This window comes from Aulonocara sp. 'chitande type north' Nkhata Bay, linkage group LG22 (genome assembly GCF_057382095.1).
Source record: "Aulonocara sp. 'chitande type north' Nkhata Bay isolate Kocher_YH1m ecotype deep benthic linkage group LG22, A_spYH_male_GT1.1, whole genome shotgun sequence".
NCBI lineage: Eukaryota > Metazoa > Chordata > Actinopteri > Cichliformes > Cichlidae > Aulonocara > Aulonocara sp. 'chitande type north' Nkhata Bay.
This window is the reverse complement of record NC_141364.1, coordinates 30,508,905-30,525,744: the sequence shown is the minus strand read 5'-3', so window position 1 is coordinate 30,525,744 and position 16,840 is coordinate 30,508,905. Positions and strand designations below refer to the sequence as shown.

Sequence of the window (16,840 nt, the reverse complement as noted above, 5' to 3'; positions counted from 1 at the left end):
ATCCTCACTCCAACCCCGACCCGCATACCCCCTACAGCCACTTGCGTACCCCAAGGGTACGCAAGAAAGTTCTGGAAGCCGACCGCGGAGCCAGCAGTGGCAACGGAACACTTCTGGAGGTCGACCGCGGAACCAGCAGCAGCGACAAAGCAGTTCTGGAAGCCGGCTGTGAGGAAATTGGTGGAACTACAAACCACAGCCTTGGTCAGCACTGGTTCAGTAGCTACATTCAGTAGCTTTAAAAACACGAGAAACTGTTTTCAATTCTGAACTGGAAACAGCAGAATCTGTTCTTGTAGTTCCAGACTTAGCAAGAACTCGTGGAAAAGAGTCAATCTCACTCACTGAGATGGAAGAATCTAGAGTGGAACCGTACATCCTGGCACTGGGATTTCTTCAGCAGGTGGCGAATCCTCATTAACAGAGTTGGGCAGCTGCTGAGGAAGTCCAGGGTTCTGAGCATGGTGAAGAGAGCCGGTGCCACAGATGGTGCTTCTTCCTGAAAGCAGGAGAGGCGAAGGAAAATGAGTCTCGGAGCAGCAGTGACTGGCTCCTCATCCTCTGACCACATTCCTGCCAAGCATGAGGCAGGTGAGGGGTTGTCAGAACAGGACATGAAGGAAGAGGGATTAACAATTTGACTCCAACACATAGTGTACCCTGTTAAGTGCCAGGAGGATTTCCAGGATTTATATATCGGGGAAACCAAACAACCTCTGGCAAAGTGGATACCATAACACAGAAGAGCTACCTTGTCAGGCCAGGACTCCTCATTCTATTTACACCTACAGGCCAGTGGACACTCTTTCAATGATGAGGATGTACAGGGAGGAACGCTGGTTTGAGCGGGGAGTCAAGAATGCCATTTATGTAAAAAGGGAAAGACCATCTTTGAATTGAGGAGGGGGCCTAAGGGTGCATCTTTTGCCATCATACAATGCTGTGATTGCAGCCAATTCCCCAACTCTCTGTGAATGCTACTCATGGCCATTGATTAGTGGGCTTTGATCAGTGGTTATTAATCAATGGTCATGAGAATTTGCTTAATTATGATGAAGGAACTGACCTCCCAGCCCATTGTTCCTTCAGTGGCCCGGTTTCAGTCATGGTGCAAATGCACTTCTTATAAGAGTGGGGAAACCTGCAGTCAGCTGAGTCTGAAGAAGTCACTTGGATGAGTAACGAAATGTTTCTCCCACTGAAAACGCTATGTCCAGATGAACAGAATTAACTTTTGGAGATGTGGAAGTAACAATTAGTCCAAGCATGTTTGTAGACATTAGTTGCATCCTATCATTAAGGCTAAGGTCTTGTTTTGAGTATCATTGTGGTAATAAACAGTTTGGTCTTGTTTGCAGCGTGATGACGTGATTCTGTATGGTCATGTGTTATCACATTGTTAAATCTTGTGTTTTGTAATGTATCTACAGAACGGATCAGATCCTCTTTCAAGAATATCAAGGTGTGAAGATGCTTCAGAGGAAACCATTAGTTTTCTTTGTCTTGCTGTGTGCCACTGCCATTGGAGTCTTTTCTAGAGCTTCATGGATTTTAAATGTGTACCAGGATTTCTTCCTCCCTCAGAATGAAAGTGTTTGTTCCTGCAACAAATGTTTAATGGAATATGACCCATGGCTTAGTGAACTTATGAAAGAATCTCCTGAGCCCTTTCTATCACCCACAAACAATATCTCAGAGAATACATTTAACTGGTGGAAGGTAAATGTTAACTTTTGTATTTTAAACGTATGTATGTATGTATACTTTTTTACTGATTTCAAAGACAAGTCATTATCATCTTTTAAACCAAATTTCCAGTGCTAATAGGGATTCTTTTTAAAATACATACTCTCAGAATAATCAGTTAGTACAAAAAAAGCTAGTGAACTCAACAAATTAATTAATTACTTTTGTTATGTCAGGGCATACAGACAGACAGACGCAACTTCGCTTTGTACAATAAAACAGTGGACAAGGTTTTTCAGATCTTCCCACCCAAAGTCAATTTCACAAGATCCAGCCCTGACCTTTGTAGAACTTGTGCTGTGGTTGGGAATTCTGGTAATCTCAATGGATCGCATTATGGACCACTGATAGACTTTCATGATATTGTCATAAGGTAAGAGTAGAACATACTGTTTTGAAATCGTCATGCATGTGTTATCTTTAAATATCTGTAAGCACTGCTAAAACCTTAAACTCAGTTGAATAAGATATTTTCTTTCCCCAGTATGGATGTTCATTCTACATATATCATCCAATAGATGATAATATGAACAATATATCCTCTGTGCTTTTTAGAATAAACCGTGGGCCCACAAAAGGCTTTGAAAGAGATGTTGGAAACAAAACAACATACCATGTGATGTATCCAAGGAGTTTCAAAAATTTGGACAACACCACACATCTTGTGTTTTTTCCATTCAAAATTTACGATCTACAGTGGCTTATCCGGTCTTTTACTCAAAGGTATGTGTGTATTACAAAGGTGATATTTTTATTTGGTCCTGTATCTTGGTGATTTAACATTTATGATTTGAAAGTGTAGTCTGAATGCATAACTGCAAGACAAAACCCTTTGAATATATACTTTTGTATATTTAAAAAAGAAAAAAAAAACAGCGAAAAATTATGTTTTATATTTTCTAAAAGAAAAAGATGAATGAAAAAAGGAGAGCCCACAAGAAATAAAAGTAATGGGGAAAAAAATGATCAGAATCCGAATGCATTTATTAGCCAAGTATGCAGGCACAATGTGAATGAATATGGTTCCGGTCGCTGGTGTCTCTCAAGCACAACAATGTAAAATACACAATATATGAACGACACAATGAACAATATACATAAACCACAATATAAAAACATCTAAATCCTTATATACAGAAAATACAGGATTACAGAAATGAATACCACAGAGTGTACATAAACTGCAGTTGCAATGTGACAGTTCAACGGTTTAGGAGGGAAAGGGCAAGGGGAAAGAAACTGTTTCTGTGTTGGGTGGTCCTGGTCTGCAGGCTTCTATACCATCTGCCAGAAGGCAGCAGGTCAAAAGGTCTGTGTCCAGGGTGTGAGGAATCTGTGATGATTTCCCCTGCCTGTTTTCTGGTTCTTGAGAGGTACAGGTCCTGGATGGAGTGCAGGGGGCTCCATTGACCCTTTCTGCTGCCCGTAAAGTCCTCTGCAGTCTGCACCTGTCCTTTTTAGTGGCTGCTCCATACCAGACTGTGATGGAGGAGCACAGGACAGACTCAATGACTGCAGTGTAGAACTGGATCAGCAACTCCTGTGGAAGACTACACTTCCAGAGACAACTGGGGAAGTGTAATCTTCTGCTGGGTCTTTCTGAGGATGGAGGAGATGTTAGTCTCTCACTTCAGGTCCTGGGAGATTGTAATACCCAGGAACCTGAAGATCTTCACAGTAGACACTGGGTGGTCTGATATGGTGAGATGGAGCAGTGTTGAGGGATGTCTCCTGAAGTCCACTATTATCTCTACAGTCTTAAGCATGTTCAGCTCCAGATTGTTCTGACTGCACCAGAGTACCAGCGGCTCAACTTCCTGTCGATACTTACAGAAAGACATAAAAGAGAGAAATAGAAAAGTGACATGTATTGAGGTAGGTCGGAGGGGTGACAATGTAATTTCACATGAGATAAAGTGGCAGGAGTGAGCAGCAGTACAAATTTGAGCCGTGCAAGACTAAAAGTGGCAAGTAGTGCAATATTGTCTCAGGAAGGGTTTGTTCCCTTCGCCTCCGGGTCGGGGAATGGATCCTGACCGTCGTCTGTGCTTATGCGTTGAGTGGCAGTTCAGAGTACACAGCCTTCTTGGAGTCTTCTTGGAGTACTGGAGGGTGCTCCTCCTGGGGACTCTGTTGTCCTACTGGGAGATTTCAATGCTCACGTGGGCCATGACAGCAAGACCTGGAGGGGCGTGATTGGGTGGAACGGCCTCCTGGATCACCAGACCTGAGGCCACATGTTTGGACACTAAAAGTAAAGAGAGGGGCTGAGCTGTCAATTGATAGTTGGATCAGGTGGAGGGGGAGGACAATGGACACCCTGGTGCACCTAAATGCACAGTGGGGGTGTGCTGGGAATGCCTAGCAGAAGTCTGTGAGATCCTCAACAACATTGAGTCAGAATGGACCATGCGGCCGCAGCTCAGTGCAGCGGCTTCTGCAATGGAGATGCTGAACAAGGTAGTTGGTGCCTGTTGTGGTGGTAATCTCTGAATCAAATGGTGGACACCAGAGGTGAGGTGAGCCACCAAGCTGCAAAAGGAGTCCTACCGGGCTTGGTTAGCCTGTGGGACTCTGGAGGCAGCTGGTAGGTACTGGCAGGCCAAGCGGAACGCAACGCGGGCCTAAGGTGTGGGAGGAATTTGGAGAGGCCATGGAAAAAGACTTTTGGACTGCCTCAAAGAGATTCTGGCAAACCGTCAGGCGACTCGGGATGGGAAAGCGGTGATCTACCTGCACTGTGTATAGTGCGGGTGGAGTGCGGCTGACTTCGACTGAGAAAATTGTCGGGCAATGGAAGGAATACTTTGAGGACCTCCTTAATCCCACTGGCACGTCTTCCGTGTAGGAAGCAGAGTCTGGGGACAAAGGAGATAACCCGCCACTGGTGGCAGAGCCCCAGGGATGCATGAGGTCCGCATCGAGTTCCTGACCGGAGGGTTTGTTCCAACTACAGGCGAATCACACTCCTCAGCCTCCCTCGGAAAGTCTATGCCAGGGTGCTGGGGAGGAGAGTCCGTCCGTTAGTCAAACCTTGGATACAGGGGGAACAATGCGGTTTTCGTCCTGGTTGTGGAACACTGGATAAGCTCTTCATCATCTCTAGGATTTAGGGTGCATGTGTTTTGTGGACTTGGAGAAGGCATTTGACCGTGTCCCTCGAGGGGTCCTGTGGGGGGGTGCTCTGGGAGTATGGGGTGTATGGCCAATTGCTACGGGCCATTCAGTCCTTATACAACCATTGGAAGAGCTTGGTCCGCATAGCCAGCAATAAGTCGTACTCGTTCCTGGTGGATGATGGGCTCCGCCAGGGCTGCACTTTCTCACAGATTCTGTTCATAATTTTTATGGAAATAATTTCTAGGCGTAGTCAAGTGGCAGAAGGCTTTCACTTGGATGGTCTCAGGATCTCATCTCTGATTTTTGCAGATGATGTGGTTTTTTTGGCTTCCAGCTCACCTTGGAATGGTTCGCAGCAGAGTGTGAAGCGGTGGGAATGAGAATCAGCACCTCCAAATCTGAGTCCAGGGTCCTCAGCCGGAAAAGGGTGGAATACCCACTCCGGGTCAGGGACGAGATCCTGCCCCAAGTGGAGAAGTTTGAGTGTCTCGGGGTCTTTACGAGTGACAGGAGAAGGGAACGGGAGATCAACAGATGGATTGTACCAGACATCCAAGAAAGGGTCTCCAGTATAAAGAGTTGGACAGCACCAGTCCCCAACATGGTACACACCTACTGGCTGAAGAAACTGACTGCACTTCATGAATACCTGGCCGCACAAATGAACCAGCTGCTAGTTGACGAGAGACACCCGGAATGGCTTACCAGACAGTCCTGATCCTGAAGGACTCACAGAGGGGACCGGTCCCATCCAACAACCAACCAATAACCTGCCTCAGTACCACATGGAAGCTCCTATCAGGCAGATGAACAGGCACATGGCTCAATACATGAGTGGGACACAGACAGGGATTGGCAAGAATACCAGATGTGTAGACCGAGCATTTGCCCGAGACTGCAAGACCAGACTGACCAACCTGTGCACTTCCTGGATTGATTACAAGAAGGCCTATGACTCGATGCCCCACAGCTGGATACTGGACTGCCTAGACCTATACAAGATCAATAGGACCCTAAGAGCCTTCATCAGGAGCTCAATGGGGATGTGGTGGACAACACTCACCATCAAGTGCGGGATCTGTCCCCACTACTGTTCTGCATAGGCCTGAACCCCCTCAAGGACATCATGGACAAGACTGGCTACAGATACAGACTACGGAATGGAATAGTTGTCAGCCACCTCCTGTACATGGATAACATCAACCTGTATTCCAAGAGGGAATGAGACATCAATTCACTGAACCACACCACCTGGATATACAGCAATGACATCGGAATGTCTTGCGGACTAGAGAAATGTAGTCGGATGATAACAAAGAGAGGAAAAGTAGTCAGAACTGAGGGGATCGAACTACCAGAAGGCAACATCGCAAACATTGCGGACAGCTACAAGTACCTAGGGATCCCACAGGCAAGTGAGAACCATGAAGAGTCCGCTAGGAAAGCTGCAGCCACCAAGTGCCTACAGACGGTCAGCAAGTCCTGAGGCATCAGCTGAATGGTAAGAACAAGATTCGGGCTATCAACACCTATGCCAGGGGTGGCCAACTCGGGGCCTCGAGAGCCGGTGTCCTGCAGGTTTTAGATGTGTGCTTGATCCATCACAGCTGATGACTAAATTGCCTCCAACATATCTTGAAGTTCTCCAGAGCCCTGGTAATGAACTAATCACTTGATTCAGGTGTGTTGACCCAGGGTGATATCTAAAACCTGCAGGACACCGGCTCTCAAGGCCTGGAGTTGGCCACTCCTAACCTATGCCCTGCCCGTAATCAGGTACCTTGCTGGGATAATAAGCTCGTCAAAGGAGGAGAAAGAAGCATCAAGACAAGGAAACTCCTAACCATGCACGGAGGGTTTCACCCCAAGTCCAGCACCCTGAGGCTGTACGCTAAGCGGAAAGAAGGAGGCCGGGGACTGCTGAGTGTCAGCACCACGGTCCAAGATGAGACAAGGAACATCCACGAATACTTCAAGAAGACGGCCCCAACTGACCCCGTGCTGAGTGAATATCTCAGGCAGCAAAAACTGAAGAAAGAGGAGTAAGACGAGGAACCATCATGGAAGAGAGGCCCCTGCACGGTATGTACCACCGGCAGATAGAGGAGGTGGCTGATATCCAGAAATCCTACCAGTGGCTGGACAAAGCTGGACTGAAAGACAGCACAGAGACACTAATCATGGCAGCACAGGAAAAAGCTCTGAGCACAAGATCCATAGAGGCTGGGGTCTACCACCCCAGGTGCAGGCTGTGTAAAGATGCCCATGAGACAATCCACTACAAAACAGTAGGGTGGAAGATGTTAGCAGGCAGGGCATACATGGAACGCCATACCCAAGTGGCCGGCATAGTATACAGAAACATCTGTGCCGAATACTGCGTTTCAGAGAATTTGGCAGTACATCCTAGACTTGTAGTCAAGACTTCCTAAACCAAGTCCAAGATGAGACCAAGACCAAGAAAAAAAAAAGTCTTTAAACTGCAGCCAGATGCTGCTTTTGTCAGGCATATTTATGTAAATGGCCTATATTTGTATAGCGCTTTACTAGTCCCTAAGGACCCCAAAGCTGGCTGCAGTGTGGCTTAAAAGTTGTGGAAGTGGGTAGGGGTGAGCTGCCGTTTCTTTTGATCACCCGTTTTCTCCTGTTTTGACTTAGTTAAGGAGGTCAGACTCTTTATTTTTGACTTTTGTTTTGGTAAGGTCAGGGGTGCGGGATTTGTGTAGATTTGTTTTGTTTATTGTTTTGGCCTTGGCTCACCCTGAAGTGTTGACACTCCCGTTTTGTTGTTCCTTTTTTTCACATTGTAAATAAATCACATTGTAATGACCAGATTTGTTTCCTGTGGCTGCTTGGGGGGGAAGTGGTGGCGGGGAGTGAGTGCCTCACTCATGTTATTGCCTGGCCCTAGACGGGTCGTAACATGAATTGGGGGCTCGTCCTCTGCCTTCTTCTGTGGTTGTTTTCGTGTGTTTTGGTCTGTTTGGCAGTTTTCTTGGTGTGGGGATAGTAGGTGTGTGGGATTATGGAGTTTTCTTTGGATGATTTTGTTACTTCGCCTTCATGGGATAAAATGGTGAAGTGCAGGAAAGTGGATTTGCTCATTATTGCTAGTTTTTATGATGTTCAAGTGTCCTATAGTGCCCGTAAAGCAGAGGTTAAGGACGCTTTGTGTGCAGGGCTGGTGGAGCACCCTTTCTGCCCCAAAGGCAGCTGTAGAGCAGCTTGGCGGTGGGGTGTGAGGGTGGCGCCGGAGACTGAGCCGGAGCCGGATGCCAAAGGGCCTGTTAACATGCTCTCGGCTGAGGTTGAGTCTGATGCAGCTGAGGTGGACTCTGATGCTGCTGCGGCGGAGTCTGAAGCAGCTGAGTCTGGTACAGCCGGGGAACTCCTGGCGGGGCGGTCTACGGAGGATCTCCGTTTGACCCTCCGTATAAGGGAGGTGGAAACCCATGCTAAAGAGCTTGAGGTACAAGCAATGCACCTGCGTGTCAGAGCTTTGGAGCTGGAGCGAAAGCCCTCCACATCTGCCTCTAGTCATCCTAGTACATCCACCGCTGTCTCGACAGGTTTTGACATCACTAAGCACGTTAAACTGGTTCCCCCGTTTCGTGAGGCCGAAGTGGACTCCTATTTTAACGCTTTTGAGCGTATAGCGGCCGCGTTAAACTGGCCGAAGGAGTTTTGGCCACTGTTATTGCAATGCAAACTGGTTGGCAAAGTCCAGGAGGTGTGTACCAGTTTATCAATTGAAGATAGCCTAGATTATGACATCATGAAGAAGACTGTGTTGCAGGCATATGAGCTTGTCCCAGAAGCCTACCGTCAAAAATTTAGGAAGTGTGCAAAAACTGCCAATCAGACGTTTGTGGAGTTTGCCCGTGAAAAGAGTCGCTTGTTTGAACGATGGTTGCAGGCCAGTAAAGTAAAGGATCTTGATGGGCTGAAAGAGCTTCTTTTGTTAGAGGAATTCAAAAAATGTCATTTATCTGAATGAGCAAAAGGTGACGTCACTTGCTAAAGCGGCAGTGATGGCTGATGAGTTTACTCTCACTCACAAAACTATATTTTCAGCCGCTGTTGTACAAAATATCAGGGTGGGACAGGAGAGGAAAATAAAATCGCCAAAGGTAGGATGGAAGGATAGACAGGAGGATGGTGGTAATCGCAACTGTTTTTATTGTCGCAAACCCGGACATCTGATCGCTGTCTGTCCCGCGCTCTGGAGGAAGGAGCAGCGCAAAGGCTCTAAAAATTCAGCCAGTGTAGGTCTTATTAAAGTTTCCCTTCGCCTAAAATGCATTCCACCCATGATTTGCACCATGCGGATGCTGAAATAGAGCCACGTTTTAAACCATTTATCACCAAAGGCTTCGTTTCTGTGATGGGAGAAGAGAGGGATAAAGTGCCTGTTACTATTCTTCGGGACACAGGTGCGCATCAGTCATTTATGTTGGACAGTGTACTGCCATTGTCAGATAAAACTGCTTGTGATTCAGATGTGTTAGTTTGGGGAATTAGGATAAGCGTTCTTTGGGCGCCGCTACACAAGGTGCATTTGCATTCGCCCGTAATAACGGGACATGTTAAAGTTGCCGTGAGTTCCCAGTTGCCTATTAAAGGGGTTTCATTTATTCTGGGAAATGACTTGGCTGGTGGGATAGTTTTTCCACCGCCTGAAGTGGTGGAAACGCCTGTTGTCTCTGTCACTGATGCTGCCACCCCTATATCAAGTGTGTTTCCTGTTAGTGCTATTACTCGTGCGCAATCGCGCAAATTTGACGATATTATGGATGTCGCTGACACATTTATGGCGACGCTAGATGAAAGAAAGTCTCCCAGCTGTGAGAGTGGCAGAATAGGAAGCGGCAATGATGTGACAAAACTGATGCCAGAGTTGGATGAAAAGTTAAGTAAGGATGCACTGATAACCGCTCAGCAGAATGACTCGTCACTGGCTCCCTGTTTTATATCCGCAGCCGCGAGTGCAGAAAGTAAATCCCCCACTTCTTTTTTTGTGCAAGATGGAGTTCTTATGAGGAGGTGGTCCCCCTGAGTGGTTTGCGTGGTGCTATGCAGGTGGTGGTGCCGAAGCCACACAGAGGGCAGGTGCTTAGCTTAGCGCATGACGCCAGCATGGCAACTTGTTCTGTCAAACCTGCAGCTTGAAGTCTTCTCTTTACAGTTGAAACTGAGACTTGCTTACTATGAACACTATTAAGCTGTGCTTGAAGCTGTTGTCCTGTGAACTACCTGTCATGCAAGCTGTTAACTCTCAGAAACCTGTCCTCTGATTAAGTTGTTGCTTTTGGCCTACCAGACTTCTTCCTGTCACAGTTTGCCCCAGTTTGTTAATGGTGACGCAAACTGCATTCACTTACACCGTGACTTTCTTTGCAATTTCTCTGTAGGAAAGACCTACATTTTTAAGTGTAATGATGGTCTGTCTTTCTTCCATTGTTAATTTCCTTTTTCTTATCATTTTTGTATCAACACACTACTTTCTGCAATACAATACTGTTCAACTGATGCTCACAAGAGTATAGTACCACAGTGTGTTCCAACACTGCTATTATGCAGAAAGACAGGGTTGAGTATCTTGCCCAAGTACAGCTGTTGCAGTGAAGGTGTTGAGTCCGAGAGCAGCTGACCTGATAGATGGGATCATTGTGAAGATAGAAACCTGGACCCTATGTAGCCGGTTACCAAGGTTACGTGAAGTACCCTCTGAGGGTCTATGAGAATGACTGCAACCATAACCGAAACCAACTCACTGATCTGTACCACAGCAACAGCGAACACGGAGAATGCGCTGCTACATAATAAACAGCCAAAGGAGCAATGCCCTCCATGGAGAAAGACACTAGAGGCCAAGATCAAGGTAGCACAGAGGAAAGCCATCTATCGAAGCTGCAGAAAGGGATGTTGTAGAAAGGGATGTCTACGAAGTTAGCAAGCTGCCCATAACTGAGGCCTTGGAAAATGCCAGGTAAAGACTCACAGCCTCGGCCAACCAAAAAGGTATACCAGACATATAGAAAGCAGGAGAATCAGCCATCTGTACTCCACAGAACCAAACATATACGCTCACTGGTGAGAGAGTGATAAGAAAACATCCTCACCAAGGCTGGAGATGGAGCAGTACTGGAAGAGCATATGGGAGAAATATGCAACCCATAACGGCAATGCTCAATGGCTCGTGGATTTAGGGTGGCTGTGTCTCAGGTGGTAGAGCAGATCAGCTACTGACTGGAAGGTTGGTGGTTCGATCCTTGGCTTCCCCAGTCTGCATGCCAAGTATCCTTGGGCAAGATACTAACCCCAAGTTGCTCTCCGATACTGTATGTCCATTGGAGTCTAAATGTGTGTGTGAATGCTTAGATTGCACTTAAGTATAGAAGGAAGTGCTTGTATGAGTGGGTGTGAATGGGAGAATGATGCATGTTGTATACAGCGCTTTGAGTACTCGGGGAGAGTAGAAAGCGCTATATAAGAATCAGTGCCTTTACCATTTAAGAGCAGACTGCAGAAACCTCCCTGAACAGGATCCAGTATGCATCACAGTGGCAGACTTTCTTGTGGACCAAGAAAGGGTCTCAAGTATAAAGAGTTGGACAGCACCAAGCCCTGACATGAATCATGCCTAGTGGTTACTGAAGCTATTTAGGGCAAAAGATGCATCCGCCTCGTCCGAGGGCCAAATACCTGCAGAGATTAAGGCAAGCCTGAGAAGGCAGCAGAATGGGGAAAAACAAGATGTGGGCTAGTGGTGTGCGATACCACTGATTTCCTTTCCAATCCGATACAAAGTAAAATTCAAGGTGGTATCGACGATACTGTTCCGATACGATACTTTGTACAAAAACTTATTTTTTTTACTGTATCTTTTATTGTATCTCAAATTATAGCTTCATAATGATTACAGGACATCAGATTACTTGTTCTTATGACTTAATAATGCAGTCCCTTGGCCCAGAAAAATATTACCCTGACTTCTATTAGTTATGATGTGTAAAAATGTTTGCAAATTCCTCTGGAGCTCAACATGTCAGTCTCAATATATAATTCAATTATAACTCTGAATTGATGTTTTTCAACCATTACCTCCGGTTGCAAAACAGCCCCAGAGCATAATTTTATTACCACCATGCTTGTTAGTTGGCATAGTGTTCTTAGATTTAAAAGTCTCACCACTGCTTTTCTAAACACATCACTTATCTTTATGGCCTAATAGCTCAATCTTTATTTTGTCTGACCATAAAGGTTTTTCCAGGAGTTTTTTGTTCATGTGCCCAGCTGCAAATTTTAGTCAAGCATGAAAGTGTGTATTTTAAACTAAATGTGAAATTGTAGTTCACTGTAGACAATGGTGCTTTGTGTCCCAGCAGTTTCCAGTTCATGACAGGCTTGAACCTTGGTGGGTTTTTTTTTTTTTAACTGAACATCCTAACCAATATCCTCTGACATCATTCAGATCTTAGCAAAGTTGTGACATATTGAGACAAATAAAGTTCCTTCCCACAGCCCCAACAGATTGAAAATCTGTTGACAGTTCTGTGCCAGGAAGCCAGCTAATTAAAATTACCTATACTACCACCAAGAAGAGTGGTCAAATATCTCATCAGATTTATATCAGGAGCTTGTTTACGGCTTCCAAAAGCATGTAATCAAGCAAAAAACTGGCTATAATATAATACTAATGGGGGTATGTAAGTTATATTTTTAACCCTACACAGTTGTATGAAAAAGTGTTTCCATCCTGAATTCCTATTTTTTTTATATCTTTGTCAGAAATGTTTCAGCACTGCACTGATGCCTTTACCAAACAGTCTTAAATTTGGATAGAGATTCACAAAAACATATCTCAGGGTTAGTTAGGCTTAAGCCCGATGAGAAGTATTGAACTGCCATCTTAAGTAGTGTTCACGAAATCAGGTAGATCAGCGGGAGGTTTGGTAATCAGGGCAGGTGCATGGGTCAGAGGCGGGAGCCTAAGATGAGCTCCACCCAGACAGAGGAGAGGGGGAGAGAGAGAGCACACAACAACAATAAAACTGTCATGCACCACAGTGCGCGCACACAAACGGGATCCAAAAGCAGACTCAATAAATCAAATGCGAGCAAGAAAACAGTTTATTGCTTTAACAAAAGGTGACCTGGAACAACCAAAGAAACAAAACGAGGAACTGAAGAAAAAACGGGAAGATAAATGACACAGGGAAGCCATAATCAGGACCATGGGAGGCTGCAACAGAAAGGGGAGAAAATTACTAATGAGCTGGGAAATAGGGAGACACAACAAGACAGGGCTTTAGTAATTGGCTTACGATCAGAGCGGGACAGTGGGACTCAGAAGGGGGGGGAAGTGTGTCTGTGCGAAGCGAATCCGAGGAGGCAGGGATGAGGACAGATGATGCACTGCTCGCAAGCAGGAGGACAGGCAGGTAGCAGACACAAACACCGGATCGTACCCTAGGCACGTGAAGGCAGAATTAACGCAGTTCAAATGACACATATGTACAACGCTTTTGCGGGAAGCCTAGTTACCCCCTGAGGGGTGATTAACGGACTGGCGGGGAGCATCCGTCAGCGTGGGTTAAATAGTCCTCCAGGTAATTGCCCAGAATGGAAAACAGGTGTGCAGGTGATGGCCCAGCCCGGGGGTGTGGCCACCAGGGCAGCCCACACACTCCTCAGACATAGGGCCACAGACCATGACAAAAACATGTGGCATGACAGAGAGTAATATATACACACACAGTTGTGTCATGGTCTCGGTGCCTCCCTGGCAGTGTAGAATTAAAAAACAAACAAACAAACCATTACAAAAGCACAAAGGTAAACTGCACCATATTTTAAAATGCAGTTGCATTTTTGAGCTTGGACTTATTTCATGTTATTGTTATATCCAACAGGCAAAAAGAAACTGCTAAATCAGGTTTGAAAACTAACACGGATATGGTGAGTAGAATGACTTATTCTTCAAACATCCAGAATATGATATGTCATAATAAAGGTAATTCTATTATTTACTAAAGTGTCATTGAAGTCTATAATTGTAATCTTTAATAGGTGATGATCCTCAGCCCTGCTTTCATGAAATATGTCCATTATGTTTGGCTAAAAAAGCATGGGAGGTATCCATCCACTGGCTTTCTGACTTTAGTTCTCAGCTTGTACTTGTGTGATGAGGTAGGTTCAAGAAACAGATATGATAATTCATTTCTACACCATTCATTATTGGCCCATTGGTTGTACATGAGAGCATAGATATCATTTCCAGCTTAAGCATTACCACAAGGGATCTTTACCATCTGATTATTTCTAGAGCAGAATTACCTAAATATCATTAAACTAGCTGGGACAATATCCCTTATTTAGATTTGACAATCTGTGATTGTATTTGGAAGGCCTCATAGGGAACTGGCAGTTGGCCCTAGGCTGGATGACCCATGTACTAATGAGAAGTGAATGAATTAAAAAGGTGTGGAGGTTGGAGCATTAAAATGAGAATCAAATTTTACATTGCAGCTGTTAAGGAAATATACTCTAAAACACTTCTTCAGTAAAGACTCAGAGAAGAGAAACACACAGAACTTCTTGCTAGCAAGGGCAGCCTCCAGAACTGAGACTCACGCTAAGAAACTGCCCCGGTCTTTATTTATACTTCAGTGTGTGTGTGTGTGTGTGTGTGTGTGTGTGTGTGTGTGTGTGTGGGGGGGGTCCTGCTGATCAAAGGGTCATATAACATGAAGGCACAAGAGGTACATCCTTGGTCAGGAAGAGGGTAGTCTCCCCCTCACCCTAGATGGTTCACCCTAGATAACACGGTGAGGAAGTCCAGCAGTTCATCTAAACAAAAGGCACTTAGACTAAAACAGACATAGCTACGTTAAAACAATAAAACAAGGTACAAACTCTTCCCATGCTCCCAGGATGTGGGGGTGCATTCCTGGAGTGCACACCAAGCCTTTTGCGGCCTGCTAGAGATCACACATCCTGTCACTACACAATTGATTATACGCCTCTAAGCATACATGGTTAAATATTTCCTAATACAAATAACTACATGCAGTATTCTACCATATGCGAACTTATATCACTAAAAGATTATACTGACTAATAAGTACAATTTTCCATTGACAGCAGCCGTTCCCCAACTGTCTGTGAATGGTACTCATGGAGAATTGATCTATGATCATACAAATGTGTGTATTAATGATCATAAAACTGACCTCAAAGCCGATTGTTAGTGAGTGATACTATCTTCAGTCATTATGCAAATGTACTGTTAAGGCTTGGGAAACCTGTAGGACATTTTTACCAATGAAAATGCTATGTCCAGATGAATAGAATTAACTTACCAAGATTTCCATACACAGATGATTGAGGATACATCAAGACATAAGTTTTTGAGGCTTTTACTTTTAGAGTCCTTTCCTTCAAGGAAATTAGGGGACCAAGGGACTTGCCCCCCTGTCCTTAGTCCCCTAATAATACCTTTTTTAAGAGCAATGCAGAACACATTAGTGGGGGGATAAAGTCACTCTTTACACTGATGCATCAATCAGTTAATCAGTCAGGAACAGGTTAGTGATAGTGGTAATAGTGGTTAATAGTGGTAACTATTAACCTTGATTTCTTTCCTATTTCTCTTTATTCAGTTTATCTGTTTATTATTAATTGTGTGTATTTATTATAGTTTTATACTGTTACCGTATTTGCATGTTGAAGTGTTTGTTTCTTGGCCTTTCCTATTGCCTTGATAAGGCTCTTGGTATGAGAAAATTCCAGGGGATAGTGAGGGTGCTAGTAGTAGAATATATGACAAGTACAGACAATCCCAACTTATACAGACTGTATTTTTATTTTTGGTTTTTAATAAAATATACTTAAAAAAGAAAAAAAGAAAAATGGAATGGCAAATCGCCTGCACTGCATTAAGCTAAAGCACAGGTGTCGAACTCCAGGCCTCGAGGGCCGGTGTCCTGCAGGTTTTGGATGTGTCCTTAATCCAACACAGCTGATTTAAATGGCTAAATTACCTCCTTAACATGTCTTGGGGTTCTCCAGAAGCCTGTTAATGAATTAATCATTTGATTAGGGTGTGTTGACCCAGGGTGATATCTAAAACCTGCAGAACACCGGCCCTCGAGGCCTGGAGTTCAACACCCCTGAGCTAAAGCATGTTAATGAAATCTGTAGTGTCTATAATCTATAATTATTTTATGTTAATTTCATTTGTGATTAATAATCCACATTTTTGTGTCTTCAGGTTGATGTGTTTGGATTTGGAGCAGACAAGAATGGAAACTGGAATCATTACTATGAGCAAATCAAAAACAAACGTCTGAAAACTGGACAACATCCTGGAAGGGTGGAATATCAATATATCGAGAAACTTCATAAGCAACGGAAAATTCATTTTTTCAGAGGATGGTAATCTGGCTTTTGGTGTCTCTCAGGGGCATTAAGATAAGCAGCCCTCAGAACTGTAGAATTAAAATACTTAAGAATAGTAGATCTAAAAAGAAAAAACATGTGTAGTTTTGTTAATTAGTTGCGTGTTGGGTATCAGAGATTACTTATTTTTGGAAGTGTTTACATACAATAAAGTCCTTTCAGTATACCACCATACAAAATAGGTTGTCCATTTTGTTCATAAAACGGTTTTCCTCCACTTCGGCAACTTATTCTTCAGCATATTTTGTCCAGTATATCCACTATCTGTCCTCTGCACATGTTGAAACCATTTTAGTCTTGTCTCTCTAGCTACCCTATCTGAGCTGTTCCACTGATATATTAACCCTTTAAAACCGGTCAGAGCGGGCACGCTCCGTTTTGCGTAACTATTTTTAAATCCCGGTAGCTCTGCAACCACATGAGCTAGCGCAATAATTTTTTTTGCATATGAAACCGGAGGAGTTGTACTTACATCTTATGCCATCAGCTTGTCCTAGGTCACAGTTTCCTT

The 16,840-nt window shown here is 44.5% G+C and overlaps 1 protein-coding gene across 1 annotated transcript; it reads left to right on the top strand.

Annotated features, from left to right (window-relative positions):
• Nucleotides 1–1,440: 1,440 nt before the first annotated feature.
• Nucleotides 1,441–16,705, top strand: LOC147304445 (CMP-N-acetylneuraminate-beta-galactosamide-alpha-2,3-sialyltransferase 1-like). The gene is made up of 6 exons (XM_086279826.1): nucleotides 1,441–1,719; nucleotides 1,923–2,119; nucleotides 2,302–2,469; nucleotides 13,782–13,827; nucleotides 13,939–14,058; nucleotides 16,142–16,705. Exons 1-6 carry the CDS (start codon nucleotides 1,471–1,473, stop codon nucleotides 16,307–16,309), a joined length of 948 nt encoding a protein of 315 aa, XP_086135952.1. The 5' UTR covers nucleotides 1,441–1,470; the 3' UTR covers nucleotides 16,310–16,705.
• The last annotated feature ends 135 nt before the right edge of the window (nucleotides 16,706–16,840 follow it).

Excerpts from the sequence above, each read along its gene's own strand:
- LOC147304445 (XM_086279826.1), top strand. The coding sequence starts at position 1,471 with ATGCTTCAGAGGAAACCATTAGTTTTCTTTGTCTTGCTGTGTGCCACT. Across the intron at positions 2,120-2,301 it reads TTTCATGATATTGTCATAAG|AATAAACCGTGGGCCCACAA; the intron begins GTAAGAGTAGAA and ends TGTGCTTTTTAG. Across the intron at positions 13,828-13,938 it reads TGAAAACTAACACGGATATG|GTGATGATCCTCAGCCCTGC; the intron begins GTGAGTAGAATG and ends AATCTTTAATAG.